General features: G+C 43.5%; 2 protein-coding genes and 1 non-coding gene across 12 annotated transcripts in view; all 3 read left to right on the top strand.

The window, feature by feature from the left end:
• The window catches only part of EEF2K (eukaryotic elongation factor 2 kinase), a 40,005-nt gene extending 37,981 nt beyond the window's left edge, over positions 1–2,024 (top strand). For all 9 annotated transcript variants that reach the window (XM_053365501.1, XM_053365506.1, XM_053365498.1 and 6 more), the window contains 2 exons: positions 294–472; positions 1,559–2,024. In XM_053365501.1, the coding sequence (XP_053221476.1) occupies positions 294–472; positions 1,559–1,668 (289 nt within the window). In that variant the 3' untranslated portion in view covers positions 1,669–2,024. The remainder of the gene's footprint in view (positions 1–293; positions 473–1,558) is intronic.
• A 9,746-nt stretch (positions 2,025–11,770) lies between these two features.
• TRNAL-AAG (transfer RNA leucine (anticodon AAG)) lies at positions 11,771–11,852 on the top strand. Its single transcript has one exon. It is a non-coding gene; the product is annotated as a tRNA-Leu (tRNA).
• Positions 11,853–12,017: 165 nt separating this feature from the next.
• POLR3E (RNA polymerase III subunit E) overlaps positions 12,018–12,796 on the top strand; it is a 35,899-nt gene continuing 35,120 nt past the window's right edge. Inside the window, exon 1 of one of the 2 annotated variants that reach the window (XM_053366178.1) lies at positions 12,018–12,171. The gene's annotated coding sequence lies outside the window, so the exon portion shown is untranslated. Of the gene's footprint in view, positions 12,232–12,796 lie in introns of both variants that reach the window. The other variant, XM_053366179.1, reaches the window with a different exon arrangement.

Here is a 12,796-nt window from a genome sequence, read left to right as displayed (position 1 = left end):
ACGTTTTTCTCCTTTTGGCCACCACTTCTTTTCCCTCTCTCTTATTGCCACCTTCCTCCCTCCCTCTCTGTGCCATCTCCATTTTAACCCACATGAAATAGGCCGAAGCCTGCATGAAATTAGGGCACTCTTCTGTGGCCAGATTGCCCACCCCTGTTGCAGAGTTTGGTGGATCGAATAACAAGACTCAGCAGGATGCAAGATCAAATCTTTAAGCAGCTCCAGATGTATATCCCTCCCCCCCAAATTATCCTTGGAGTTTTCCATGATTGATTTGTTGTTCAATTACTCAGATGCCGGGACTGGAAGGAAGCCATACATTGGTACAATTCGGCATTGAACATGACAGATTACGACGAAGGAGGGGAATACGATGGGACCCAGGATGAGCCCCGGTATCTACTCCTGGCAAGGGAAGCCGAGATGTTGATGACTGGAGGGTTTCATCTAGACAAGGACCCACAGAAATCAGGTACAGTTCTGGCTCCCCCCCCCCTTTTTCTTTTTTTAACTTACTGTGTTTCATCTGTGCGTGTCTTAATCTTTATAAGCTGCCTTGAATCCAATTTTTCGAGACTTACACTTCTCTGAATTCTGCAGTGCAGTTCTCCAGTGAGGGAATGTGTACAAAAATGCATATACTGGGGGAGCGTTTGCATAGAAATGCACATGTCAGTGAAAATAATGTACAAAAATGCTTTCGTATTTGTTTTGTAAAAATGTGTGTGTGAGGCAAAATTGCATGCATGTGAACGTTTGTAGAAATTTGCGTTCATTTGCATGCATTCAAATTTCAAGAGGATTTTTTTTTAAATCTTGAAATGATGTGGAAACGGGGAGAAGTAAACTTAGGATTGAAAAAAATGAAAAACAGAGGCAACCCGCAACTGACAGATCCATGCATTCCTATTTGGAGCTGCCTTTCATGTGATCCTTCATCCTGTTTTCTTTAAAAATAATAATTTTATAATAGTACAGAAGGAACATTAAAACAAACAAACTGATATAAACACACAAAACATTCCAAAGATCACATTGAGAAAAGGAATACACAGGTGAACCACACATCCTCATTACACAATTTGAAAAGTACACATTTATAAATTCCAAATGTGTAGCATCAATTGCAACAGTGAAGTTAACAACGACCTTCTTTAAACCTTGGAGAAATTCTGGAACATGATATCTAAATAAAGAAAATCTAGAGTATCGAGATAAAGTTCAGGATAACATACCTCTCCGAAAAGAAAAGTGAACAGGAGGTTCTTCTGGTGAGGAATTAATGAAAGAAATGGAAACTACTCATCATAAAATTTATCTCGGCTACAGTTGTCTCTGACTACTCAGCAATGTTGTGTTAGTTTGCCTACAAGCGCAGCCTTCCAAAGCCTTTCATACCAGTTTTGCATAGTTAACAAACGATGGCTTCTCTGTAAGAGTGGCATCTCCACCTAGGCTGCTTCCAGGAAACAGATTATTGATGACTTAAATTGACAGATCCGTCCATCTCTTAACTGGAGAGACATCCTTCATGTGATTCTCCATCCATTTTTCTTAGGTGAGCTGTTTACTGAAGCTGCGGAAGCTGCTATGCAAGCCATGAAGGGGAGATTGGCCAACCAGTACTACCAGAAAGCAGAAGAGGCCTGGGCCATGATGGAGGAATGAAACTTGAACCAAGGCTGTGTCCGTGTGTGTCCGTGTGTGCGCGCGCATATCAGTATAGATGCTTTTTTTAAAGACTCTTCTTTTGTGCAAGGTGCACGGGGGGTGGGAGGAAATTTCAAAAAAGGTTTTTTTATGTGGTGTTAACTGATACTTGTGTTTTTCATATGACGATTTTTCTAACTCTGTTGGAACAGAAATACAAAGCAGGAGCGGTGAAATGTACTGTTACTGACATTCAGAGATGCAATATCAGTTGCTGTTGATAATTTTGTACAATTGGTCCAACCAGGGAAGCCTGTCTCTTCATTTGGAAGAAATAAAGCAGACATCCACTTTTATGGTAGGCACAATAGAAAGTTGCTTCATGTTTTACTTCCCTCTTCTATCTCTGCCTCCCTCTATTAGGAAATGCAGATATTTTTGCATTTGGGTCTCTTTTGTTAGAAATGCATGCTTGTTATTGGTTCAAGATTTGATCCTCCAGTCTAGGACATAATAGATGTGAGGAACTGGGGAAGGTGACCCTTCTATCCCCACAGTTCTTGACTCTATGGTGATGGGGAGGAAGGCAGCCTGGAACCCCCTTCCTTTGAACTTGGAAGAAGCTGTAAATTAGGAATACATCCAAGGGTGATACTTTCTTCATCGTACAACCACTGTTGCCTGTTAATCATGGAGCCAGGGTGGTGGTAGACTCCTTGGTCTGTTGCCACATGGAGCAAACCCTTCCCAATTTCCTGCAGTCTGCTGATTTTGTTTTTCCCCCTGCTCAAGCTTTTAAAATTCTTTGAAAAGAAAAACTCTGAGAGGTGATTCTCTCCAATCTCATCCTGTTCTGTGCTTTAGGAGCCAATTCAAATATTCAAGAGGTCCGTGAGGAACAATCCTCTTACAGAAATGTTCCACCTCAGTGTTTACATTTGAAAGTGCTGTGTAAGTCTCCCTGCAAACTGAGCTAGAAGCTTTCAGCCTGGTTCATAATCCTTTCATGACTTTGAAGAGTAAGGAAATTTTGATGTGATGTTTTGATCAATCAGGCAAATTATATTCCACATTTCGTTTTGAGGAGATGCAGCCTTGTGAGCGAGGATCCGTACCATATGCCTTTCTGTATGTTTGAATAAGTTCTTAATGAACAATGGAAAGACACTGAAGAACTGGAAGGAGAAACAAAATTCTGCTCATGACATGTTGTTGCCAGGTTGTTGTTTTTGTTCATTGTAATAACTCATCTATCCTGAGAAAGGGACCTGGTAAAAATGGAATCCTGGGGTTTCATGTCTTAGTGCAATTTAACACGATGGCTTTCTTGACTCTCAGCCTTTACAGTAAAACTGGGATACTGTTAAAGTCAAGCTGTCAAAAAAACCAAACTTTGATGGCAGGTGTCACTTAATAATCCTTGGAGGTGTACAGTGCAGAAAAGAGCTAATGCCTCCTCATATTCCTCAATTGGCTTTCCAGCACAGATGACAAGGACATCAAAATAAAGTAAATATAAATCAAGGGTGGTGAAAATGGAAGTAGCAACAGGTGTGACACTTACCTGTTGTACAGCAGACTACATGTCAGCCACACAAAATCCAGCTACACACACACACACACACACACACACACACAAAACCCAAACACATTTCTCTATCCAGGCAAGCAAGGCACATATTATCACAGTTGAAGGACACATTCTAACAAGGCAAAAGCACTAAATGATGTGGAGAAGATGAGGTGGGTGTATCCTGGGAGGTGGGGGTGGACACACAGCATGGGGAGAATTCGTAGGACCAGGCAAAGCAATCCAGATGGTCACATTTGGCCCCTAGCCTCAAGATTCCCCACTCCGGGTGTAAATGAATGCAATGGTAGCAAATAAGGTGCTATTTTTGCATATCCTGATGGAAATGAAAGTGTTCGGACATGGCTTCCTCATTAGAGCCCTTTCAGAGGAATTGCTTTTCTGCAATTAGCAGGAAGTGAAATTAAAAGGAGATCCAGTATAGCAATAAGCACTATTATTGTATAGCAATGTCCTTCTCCATAGTCAAGAGCCATCTAATGTTTACTCACAAGTGAGTCCCTTTTCAGCAAAAGGCCTTCTGTAGTGTTAATTAAAAGCTCCTCACAGGTTTAGCCATCTTACTGCTTCATGTTCAGTGAACAGGAATTAGTAATGAATTTCCCCTTTAATTAGCTTCTCTGGTTTTCTCCTATTTTGTGTGTGTGTGATTTTATAGCATAATAGCACTTTAATATCAATGAGATTACTTTGCTATGTTAGCTACCACTGCCACCCTCCACAGAACACACCTGGCTAAATGAGGAGCAATTGGGGTACAGTTTGTTACTAATCCACCAGTTGTGCTGAACAGGATGTAATAAAACAGGCAGAGCCTGCACAACTTCCAGTTAAATGCACATTTGTCCTTAAAATGCATTGCTTGTGCACACTTGGACAGGATTTTATTTTATTAGTAATATATATATATAATATTATATATAACAGTAAATACAGTGAGCTCCCCATGAAAAAGTAAGTGAAGAAGGGATGGCTATTTCAGAGAAAAGTTTTGAAGCAACCAAAAATGATCTTATGTGGGCTTTCTTGGAAGTAAACCCCACTGAACTTGGAGGGTAAGGTAAACGGTGTTTCCGTGCGCTGCTCTGGTTCGCCAGAAGCAGCTTAGTCATGGTGGCCACATGACCCGGAAGCTGTCTGTGGACGAACACCGGCTCCCTCGGCCTATAGAGCGAGATGAGCACGCAACCCTAGAGTTGTCCGCGACTGGACCTAACGGTCAGGGGTACCTTTACCTTTAATCATAGATAGGATTGGGTTGCAACAACTTTTCTGACCTCACTCTGCAATACAGTCCTTGCTTGTTTGTCTATGCAAATAATGGTTTTGTGCTTTCTTCTATGGTAGCATCACTTTTTCCTGCCCGCTTTATCATCATTAGTGACATCTCCATTCCCAGTGAAGTTCTCAGAAGCCTCTAGCCTAATTCTGAATTTTGATGGTGAATCTCTATCTAGACTTCAAACTACATGCTTTAATGTTCATGCATTTATTTATTTATTTTAAAAAACACCTATATATAGAAAACTAGATATCAGGGAGAAGGCTAGAACTAGGACCTAGCATCTAGATTTCTACATTCAGAGTAATTTTTTATTTTGTATAGAGGAGCACTCAGTCATGTGATCCCCCACCTGCAATCCAAAGTTGTAGACTCCTGACTGCATCTACTGCATATAACTATTGGGCCTCTGGCTCTCCATTCCTTAAGAAAACATTTTTGATGTGACAGCCAGACTTTCAATTAAGTAGCAGACTGTTAATCATTAGTTAATTAACTTTGTTGCCTTTGTACTAAGCCACTCAAGAGATGAAAGCAATTTCTAATAACATCTGCTACTTCACTGCAGAAATGGAAGACCTATTAGTAAGTTCCCCATCTCAGATTTTCATTACGCACCTTAATTTGCCATGTCCACTCTCTTTGGAGATTTCACTTGTTTCCTGATTTAGTAACCTAAAAATCCTGAAATCACCTTCCAGCTGCCACCAGCGCTTCGCTTTTGAGATATTCTCCTTCTGGGTTTGATCTTCTTTAGGGCATATTCCACAGCAAGAATTGCTGGAAGGTACTTGATGGTTACGGATAAGCACTCAGAACTTGTTAAAGATTTTGCTGAGCTTTGTTGCAAAGGATAAGAGGCTTGAGTTCCTGTATCATGTTTACATTGCCTGACGGAAAGGAAGAAGCACAAAAATGTTGTGATAGGTACATTTTCAATAAATTTATGAGGAAGAATCTTATCCAAAGCTTGTGTCTTTATTTTGGGACTCTTTGTGTCAGGAATGTCGACTTCATTATTGATCCCATGTGTAATTGCACATACACAATAAAAACCATATAAGGATTTGAAATTACGGACCATCAGCTGACTATTACAGAAAACATTTTTATTGTCTGCATGATGGTATGGAAAAGTTTTCAGCAAACAGTTAAAGGTGCCTGCTGTATCACTTAACTGGAAGAGCATTCTACAAGACTGGGCCAAAGAAATGAAAGGTTGGTGTTGCCAAATGAGCCTCATCAACTCAAAAGAAAAATCAGTGATGCTCCTGCAGATAATCTTGATGGCTGTGCTGGGATATTTGGGTTCAGATGGTGCCTAACGTACTTACGTCGTTCAGGGTTTTGTAAACCTTGAACCTTGCTTAGGGGTAGATGGATAGCCACTGTAGATGTTTCAACAAAGGTGTTGGCCATGTGCCTCCATCAGCAGTCTGGCTTCCACATTCTGCACCAGCTAGAGCTGCTGGACCAGATCCAAGGGCAGCCCCATGTAGAGTGCATGGCAGTGCGATGCTCATGCGCTCTGTGGGTTTCCCACAGGAATCCGGTTGGCTTTTGTGAGAAGAGAATGCTGGACTTAACAGTCCATTGAATTGCACCAGCAGGGTGCTATTTCATTCATTCAAGTTAGTATATTTCTAATCTGCCAGTCTCTGGGCAGGATACAATAGAGTTAAAAACCACCCCTGGTGACCTAGGCTTGGACAGGACATTGTTGTGGGGTGGCTAAGAGTTGGGGAGAAGTTATATTAAGGCAAACATAACAAATCCATGCATTCCAAAACAACACAAACTAAAACGGCCATCCTTTGAAGTTTGCACTTCACTGAATTCTGCAATGCAGTTCTCCAGCCAAATAATGTGTACAAAAATGCTTATACTGGAGTAAAGTGTCCATAAAAATGCATATAAGTAATTTACAAAAGTGCATTGTATTAGGGGAAATTCCTTTGCCAAAAAATGAATATATGAGAAGAAATTAGCACTAACGTTTGCATTTTCATGTGGACTTTTAAAAATTGTAAACTTACATGGAAATGTGGAGAACTGAAAACCGTAAAAATGAGAGAGAACAAAACTGGCAAATTAACCCATCCTTGTTGTTTAGTCGTGTCCGACTCTTCGTGACCCCATGGACCAGAGCACGCCAGGCACTCCTGTCCTCCACTGCCTTCCGCAGTTTGGTCAAACTCATGCTGGTAGCTTTGAGAACAGTATCCAACCATCTCGTCCTCTGTCGTCCCCTTCTCCTTGTGCCCTCCATCTTTCCCAACATCAGGGTCTTTTCCAGGGAGTCTTCTCTTCTCATGAGGTGGCCAAAGTATTGGAGTCTCAGCTTCAGGATCTGTCCTTCCAGTGAACACTCAGGGCTGATTTCCTTCAGAATGGAGAGGTTTGATCTTCTTGCAGTCCATGGGACTCTCAAGAGTCTCCTCCAGCACCATAATTCAAAACCCATCCTTAAGGTCCCCTTAAAAGGCCCTGTCACGGGTCTCTGCCAACTGGGCAGCCCTGGTGGTAGCACAACCAAGGCCTCACCTGTTGTTGTATGTGTATAATGCCCATAATTCCAGGATGCAGGAAAGAAACACTTCCCACCGTTCCAACCTAGTTTGTCATCTCGCCTATCATAAGCTTGAGCAATAAATGCAAGTCACTACGTAGCATGCATTTTCATTCGTCAACCCTTCATCAAATCAAATGAACTGGGCTGCCACAGGGCTGAAAGCACTTTCTGAAGAAAATGTGATCTTCATGCTTCGAATCATAGAATTGTAGCGTTGGAAGGGACCCAATAGTCATCTAGAGCAACCCCCAGCAATGTAGAAATCTCAACTAAAGCAATCATGACAAATGGCATGTACCCAGATGAAATGCACCCAGAATCTTTTACAATTTTCTAGAAATTAACATTTTAAAATTGTGTGAGAACCCTGGAGATTATTTATTTATTAGACTTTTAAAGTTGCTAGTTACCTGAAGTTCTTCAAGCAACTAACAATGCATTAAAAATATAAATATGCTAAACCAGGGGCCAGCAAACTTTTTCAGCAGGGGGCCACTGTCCCTCAGACCTTGTGAGGGGCCGGACTATATTTTGGCGGGGTATGTGTGTGTGTGTCTGAACAAATTCCTATGCCCCACAAATAACCCAGAGATGCATTTAAAATAAAAGGGCACATTCTACTCATGTAAAAACACGCTGATTCCCAGACCGTCCGTGGGCTGGATTTAGAAGGCGATTGGGCCTTAGTTTGTCTCCCCATGCGCTAAAAAACCATCAAAACAAAAATTATCCTGTAACAGTTGTTATAAGAATTCTAAGGTCTTATATACCGGTATATAAAATAGATGCTCATAAATGTACCAAGCAATCACATACAAATATGTAAACCACATGTCTGAAACCCACAGAAAAGTCCTGAAACCATTTTCTCTCTCCCAAAATGACCTCAAATATTTCTTTGCAAGGTCGAAAGAAATGGGGAAAACCCTCCCCATTGTCTCTGTGCCCGCAAATCTTGTCTTAAGGGCACATTTAAGGCATGAATAGGGTGAGCCTGTGACCTGGATTCAGGAATTAAGTACAGTAGTTATAATAAAGAGAGTGGCCAAAACCCAGATAATGCAATCAGGTAACCTGCCAGACAGGAGATAAACAACACACTCAGGATTCTGTTTTAGACCAACCGACCACCTCCTGTGATGTATGATGCATTGGGGGAGGTGGTCCAGAGTTTAAGGGTGGGCACACCTTTGTTCTGGGTTGCTCCTCTTTCCTGTTTGTGGTGAGTGAGGACCCTGATGGAACAGTTTAATAAGGATCAGGTTTACTAGCTGCTTTGCTTCTCAATGTTCTCTGGTTGGTCACTGTTATTTTCTCCTACCAATAGAGAACCAACAAAATGACTCTATATGGGCTCTTGGGTACCCCATAAGGGAAAAGGAGCAGGTTTTTTCTCATAACACAGCCATGGGAAGTTTGGGCAGCACCCTAGTAACAAAACATCATAATTGTAGTCTATCGAAAGCCTGGTGCTGAAAAGATGTCAACAAAGGCACTAGGCACACGCTGCTCAAAAAACCCTTTTCACCTGGCATTGAGCCAATGGAATTCTTTGTTCAGAACTCATACATTTCTGCTGTCTCATGGCCCAGAAGTCGTGTTTTCTCCGTATGTTTGCACAACACCAGGCCACAATATCTTTCCTTAATGTTCTGAAAGTCTGCTAACCTTGCCATTTTATTATTTTCTGCACTTATGTGTAATTTTCTGCACAATCTGCAGCCTCTCTCTGTTTCACAGGGCTGTAGCCATAAAGAAACAAGGCAGAGTCCTGGCTCCCTCAGAGATTCTCTAGGCCTCCTTGAAGAATTTTCAGCTTTCAGTGTTAAAATAGCAAGTTTTTAGATCTTTTACCTGAGAGATATAAAAGAAACCATGTGCACAGTATTCTATGTGATACCTCATTAAGACATGGGTGGATAATGTTTTTGTCAAACCGAGGGCCGCATTCCCTTTTGGCAACCTGCTGAGGGCCATATGGCTGTAGCCAGCAGAGCAGCAAATGTAAATTTCTACACACAGACCTTTTTATCTTCCATTCAACACCCAGGGCGGAGAAGCAAAGCCAGTGAGGCAGAAGAGGAGATGACTTGGGGAACATTCTGAGGGCCAAATAGAGGGGCCTGGAGGGCCGCATTTGGTCCCTGGGCCCGAGAATCCCCCAGGCTCCACTAAGTAGCAAAATGTTTACAGGGCAATCCTTCCATGTCTACTCAGAAGTAGGTCCCATTCATTTCAATGGAGATTACGCCCTGGTACCTGGGCATAGGATTGCAGCCTTTAAAGACCACTAAACATTTTAGGTTAACTGTTATTGAAATACTCGCTGTTCTTTAGTCGCACCTTCTCCCTTAAGCTGGCCCTCACCTCAACATAGAGGCTACAGCCTTTTTGCGTCTCTATGACAACAGTGGCGGACAGAATCTTCCCCATCTGTAGAAATTAAATTGTGGGGGCTTGTTTTTTTAGACATGGAGTGAGGAGTGCAGGATCCCCTCTGCACCTTAATTCCCTGAAATTACTCTCCTTAGTACTTTTCTTCTGATCCAAACTGCAAACCAAGGAGTGATGTTGGCTGATGGGGCACAAAAGCTTGCAGAGAGAGGGGCTGTGGCAGTGCCAGATTGCCAAATGGGCAAAGTAGGCACCAGTCTATGGGTCCCATGCCTTTTAGGGGCCCCGCAACAAGAGACGAAAATAATATTGATTTGATCTTGAAAGAAAATTACAATCATGCTTTCTTAGTTCATTGTTATTCCACTAGACCAGGGGTCTGCAACCTTTAAGACAAAAAGAGCCACTTGGACCCCTTTCTGAAGGAAAAAAAACTGGGAGCCGCAAAACTCGTCATTATAAAAATAACTTTTTTGTCACTTTTTTATTATTTCTTTGTTTGACCCCTCAGAATTACTCCTCCTCATAGAAATAAACGTTAAATTAACAAGTTACCTTTTTGTGTGTGTGTGTTCTTCACTCCCCTTCAAAACAGTGACCAGCGTACATGCCCCCTTTCAATGCAGTGACCAGCATACATGCCCCTTACAATGTAGCGGGAGGGCGGGCAGGAAGGTGACGTCGGGACGGTGCGTGACTAACGCATGCACCGCCCCCATGCGACATCACAGCCAGTACAGCGCCCGCCACAGTGGGGAGTGTCGGGGCACACAATGCGCCTCCTCCCCTCGCTAGTATCCACCCCGGAGCCGCGGCAAAGGTGTAAAAGAGCCACATGCGGCTCCGGAGCCGCGGGTTGCAGACCCCTGCACTAGACCATCACGCCCCCCCCACCGAGATTTCGACTGCCATGGGGCCTCCACAGGGTTTAATCCGGGACTGGGCTGTGGAGAAAAAAGTGGCATAGGGAGAGTTCAGGGGCCTAGAGAATCCTGGGAACTATAGTTTACCCCCCACAGAGCTACACTCCTCGGCACCCTCAGCAAACTACAGTTCCCAGGATTCTTTGCAGGAAGCCATGTGCTTTAAATGCACATTGGATGTGCTACAGAGGTGCGGCTTGGGTGTGAACTTGGAAACGTCATTATTTAAACTTTTCTGGCAACCAGATGGTCCCTGGGAAGACCCTCAAGGTGAGGATGAAGACAAGATATTTGCTCCCACCGTCAACTGGTATTCCAAGGTACACTGCCTCTGAATCTGCAGGTTCTATTTAGCGACCGTGGCTGATGAGAAAATCGGGTGCTGGGTCAGAGCCGAGGACCAGCTGGGTCAGGATCCTGCCTCTCACAAATGCCTTTGGGAAGTCCACACAAGCAGGGGAATGAAGGCAAATTGTTGTTCTCCCCATCAACTGGTATTCAGAGATATACTGCCTCTGAATATGGACGCTCCATTTAGCCTTCATGATCGATGGAATCTTTCCCCAAAGAGTTAGCTGGTAGCCTAATTCTGATTATAGAGTTGCTTTCCCTCCTCCAAGCTGACCAGCCACACAAATATAATAATAATAATAATAATAATAATAATAATAATAATAATAATAATAATATTTCCATAGCATAACCATTATTTTCAATGCACCTATTATTATTCCACACACTGTGCTATCTGCACAAATACAGCTCTGTCTCGTTTCAGACCTTGATGGGGAAAGAAAATAAATTTATTATTATTTAAACAGGGATGACTAAGATACGGAAGGCTGACTCAAATCTTGATGGAGAATAATAATAATAATAATAATAATAATAATAAAAAACAGGGCCAGGTAAGATATGGAAGGTGAACTTGGGATCTGGATGGAGAAGGAAAATTAAATTACAGTATTGGTATCATGATAATCATGATGGCAATTATTTAAACAGGGATGTCTACAGCATGGAAGGTTGACAGATCTTGATGGGAGAAATAAATGTATGATTATTATTAAAACAGGGTTAGGGTTAGGTTCCAAGTATATGGAAGGCCGACTCGGATTCTAAAGGGGAAGAAAAACTAACTCAAAGCATTAGTATTATGGTGATTACTGTCATTTAAAAAAAGAGGAATAAAATACGGAAAGTCGAGCTATACACCTTGATGGAGAGGGAAAACCAAAATTAATTACTTTTATTCCAACAGGCATGAATAAAACGAAGAAAACAAAACCATAAACTTTTAATATTATTATTCAAACAGGGATGAGTAAGAAGATATGGAAGCCGGTCTCTCCCATCTCGGTAGCGTGGCCGAGCGGTCTAAGGCGCTGGATTAAGGCTCCAGTCTCTTCGGGGGCGTGGGTTCGAATCCCACCGCTGCCAGTACGCTTTTGCTCGCTTCTTTTTATTCAAGGCAACCTCTCCGTGACGAGGCGGCGGCGGCGAAGAAGAAGCCTGCGCACACAGCGCCCCCTGGCGCCCGCGTCCTAGCAGCGCCGCTTCCCCGGCGAGCATTATGGGTAAGAGGAGGAGCCGAGGTGTGTTTCCCCCCCCTCCCACGTGCCTGCCGGAGATACACCAACATGGCTGCTGGCTGAGAATTCCCCCCGCCGGACCTGCAGGCACGTTGCCGCGAGGAGGAGGAGGAGGAGGAGGGGGCCGGCAAAGGCAGCCTCTCCCCTCCACCCCTTGGAGCCACGAGGTAGGAGAAGCAGCAGCGGCGAAATGCCTCCCCATTCCCGGACTTTTGCAAGCTTCTGGGGTTGGTTGGTTGGTTGCATGCTGCTCTTTTTTGCAAGGCCCGGGTCGTGTGGATCCTCCTCTCCCTTCCTCCTCCCCCCCCACTCTCTCTCTCTCCCCCCCTGTTGCAAATCTTGGGAGTGGGGGGAGCAGGAGGGGAAAGTAAGGGGGGGGAGACACGCGCTAGCCCTGCAATCTTTGCCTAGCAAAGTGGGTGGGCCCTATAATCTAAGGGGGCATTTCAAAGGGGGGGGAGTGAATTGCATATGTGGCGAGGGGGCCTTCACGCTCCTTTTCCTTCTCTCCGGCAAAAGTTACAAGGCCAGGGGTTCGAGATCCGAGCGCTCCCCATCTCTCTCCGCACCTCCCCCCAACCCCCCCAAATAAGCAGCCTCCCTGAATATGTGTGAGCTCCTCAAAGCCTTCCCATTGCTGCATAGTTGCATCAGCCACACTCCTTCCCAGCAAGGAAAATAAATAAAATAAATAATGAATGAATGCTTTGAGTGAGTTTTTCAGGCTCTCCTTCCTGAAGTCTTCCCTGGGAAAATTCTCTCCTGATCAGGGAGAGAGTTGTTTAGGCTGGG

This window comes from Podarcis raffonei, chromosome 14 (assembly GCF_027172205.1).
Source record: "Podarcis raffonei isolate rPodRaf1 chromosome 14, rPodRaf1.pri, whole genome shotgun sequence".
NCBI classification, from domain to species: Eukaryota; Metazoa; Chordata; class Lepidosauria; order Squamata; family Lacertidae; genus Podarcis; species Podarcis raffonei.
The sequence above is the reverse complement of the archived record's forward strand: the minus strand, read 5'-3'. Positions and strand labels throughout refer to the sequence as shown.